Source organism: Schistosoma mansoni (genome assembly GCF_000237925.1).
Source record: "Schistosoma mansoni, WGS project CABG00000000 data, chromosome 3 unplaced supercontig 0083, strain Puerto Rico, whole genome shotgun sequence".
NCBI classification, from domain to species: domain Eukaryota; kingdom Metazoa; phylum Platyhelminthes; class Trematoda; order Strigeidida; family Schistosomatidae; genus Schistosoma; species Schistosoma mansoni.
In genome coordinates this window covers 661,615-664,198 of record NW_017386008.1, presented here as the reverse complement: position 1 = coordinate 664,198, position 2,584 = coordinate 661,615, and the positions used below count along the sequence as shown (strand labels likewise).

General features: G+C 38.2%; 1 protein-coding gene across 1 annotated transcript in view; it reads left to right on the top strand.

Moving 5' to 3' along the window:
• Positions 1-1,671: 1,671 nt before the first annotated feature.
• Smp_168560 (steroid dehydrogenase, putative) overlaps positions 1,672-2,584 on the top strand; it is a gene marked incomplete at its 5' end in the record, with an annotated part of 16,296 nt that continues 15,383 nt past the window's right edge. Inside the window, one exon of the mRNA XM_018791336.1 lies at positions 1,672-1,714. Coding sequence (XP_018645475.1) covers positions 1,672-1,714 — 43 coding nt within the window. The remainder of the gene's footprint in view (positions 1,715-2,584) is intronic.

Sequence of the window (2,584 nt, the reverse complement as noted above, 5' to 3'; positions counted from 1 at the left end):
ATCGGTACTGCTTCTGGCCATCGAGTGAAACGGTCTACGAATGTTAGGAGATATGAGTATCCGTTCGAGTCGGGTAACGGTCCTACTAAATCTATATGGACGTGGTCGAAACGAGCGTCAGAGGTTTTGAAAGAGCCGAAGGGACATTTGTTGTGTCTTACGACCTTAGATTTCTGACAGCTTATACAGGAGCGTGCCCACTCCCTCACGTCTTTATTCATGCCAGGCCAACAAAAGCGTTCGGCTATAAGTTCGATTGTTGAACGAGCACTCGGATGCATGACCGAAAGCCTTCAGCTAAACAAATCCACTTAAACAACGTGGTCAGCATCCAATGTCGAACACTTAATGAGCTATTGATTTTGGGGAATTATTTACAGCTACAATCTCCTAAGTATAGTGAAATCCCCAATGTTATTATACGCTGACGATGTGAAAATCTGGCGGGAAATAACAGGATAAGCAGATGCATGCGCAATTCAGGTAGACTTAAATATTGGGATTAACGTTTCTATGGTGTGGCTGATGCCTATCAAAGCGACAAAGTGTGTCTGCATGCATTTTGGGGATACGAAAGTAAATAGGTACAACATAGGGGAAGTAAATGTACCCGTGGTCCAGCCTCATAAGGATCTTGGGGTGACAATGAGTCATGATCTTAAAACCATGGCCCAGTACTAGGAGGTCTCAGCTAAAGGGTTTAGAACCTTCTCAGCCGTAAGATAGACATAAGCAAGTTAGATACTACCATGTCCACTACATTAAGCACAACTCTAGTGAGAACCAAGCATGAGAACTGCGTTCACGCTGCAAACCTCCGTCTAAAAAAACTCGGATATCTTGGAAAAAGTACAGAAGGCAGCTGCACGTGCGATTCCAGAGCTCCGGAGTTTACCATATAAAGAGCGGTTTGAAAAGCTAAACCTCTTTACTCTGTCCTTTAGCAGATTAAGAGATGATCTGATTTTGATGTTTAGAATACCAAGAAATGATTTTGGACCAAATATAACCTCTCGTTTACTTTCTACTAGATCGGAACATCTCAAAGGACATAGCAGGCGAGTCAAAAAGCCAAGAAGGAATAAAATACCAGTGGCATACAGGTTTTCACACCTAGTCATCAATTCTTGAAACCTGTTACCCGAAGCATTGGTGTACGTACCTTCAGTTTATGCATTCAAGGGAAGCCTGTACACTCATAGAAGCATACTGGAAAGGGAATAACATAGGCAATAAGCCTTATGTCCTGACTACACGAACCTGAATCTGATCTAACATTGTCTTATCGTATACTGAACGATGACCTTGGTAGTAATATGTCTTATCTTTAGCTTCCGTCTAGGACTGATCATTCAAGAGGACATTATAAGACTGTTCAAAAACAGAGATCAAATCTTCTACATCTAAAGTTCTTTTCTCGCACCGAGTAGTAAACTACTGGATTACTCTACAATAATACGTAATGTCACCACCTGTTGATAGATTCGAAACAAGATTGAACCTCTACAGTGTTACAAAATGCAAGGATTAGTATAGGTCAATAAAACCTCTTGTCCTTATTACTGAAGACCGAAGAAGACTGACGACTAAAGATTGTATACATTGGATTTGTTTAACTATACAGTTTTTTCCAGCAAACTTACGAAAGTGTAAACATCAGTTTACACTTTGATGAATGTTATATTTAGTATTTGTTTGATACATTTTGCAGCTGGTTAGTGATTATTCCTTTATTTTTGTTTCTTTCAAACGAAATAAAGTACAACAAATGCTTTTTAAAACAAAAACACACTGTTTCACAGTGAGACCGGAAACAAAACTGTGCTGTTAGTTTTCCTCTTTATTCTAGGTGATACCTGAGCAGTGGCCTGTTGAAAAATTCAAGCTTGGTAAAAACAAGCGGTTTCGTTTCCGGTTTCTCCTCATTTTTGAAGATATGAAGCCGTCCTTCAGCAATGAGATAAGTTTTTCAAAGGTCTTAGATCCGTTAAAACAACTTAATCCAATTACAGAGCCTGTTCTGCTACGCAGAGACTCATTTATTTTATTATCAAGCGAATGAATCGAATATTTTTGCTGGAAGGCATAGTCAATACTAGGTTTATTGTCTAGCACCTCTGAAAATTTAGTCAGGGAACAAAAGAAACAAAACACCCCAGTTATACAGTATCTTTGGGACTTTATGGTTTCACACAACAGAGATATGTGCCTAATTGTTGGATAAATCGGCTGATAATACATTATATAATGTCCAGGATGGGATTTGAGACCTAAGTATTTACTCTTTAGTAAAGAAGACTTAGTGAAATCTCTCCTTATTTACAGCATTTACTTTGAAATTAGGCCAGTTTATTAAGATAGTTAAAACCGGTCAATGTGCCGAATATCATTTTAGAATTACTCATTACTATCTTGTATGCCAGGTATTACGTATACATAAATAAAGTAAATCTAACCTACATTTAGAGAAATCTTGCTTTTTAAAAAGACAACTTTGTGAATTTACCGACTCTAAACAACCCTGATAGTTGGTGTAAACCATCAATCTGTCCTAGTTTACATATATAAAAACTAGGACCGTGTA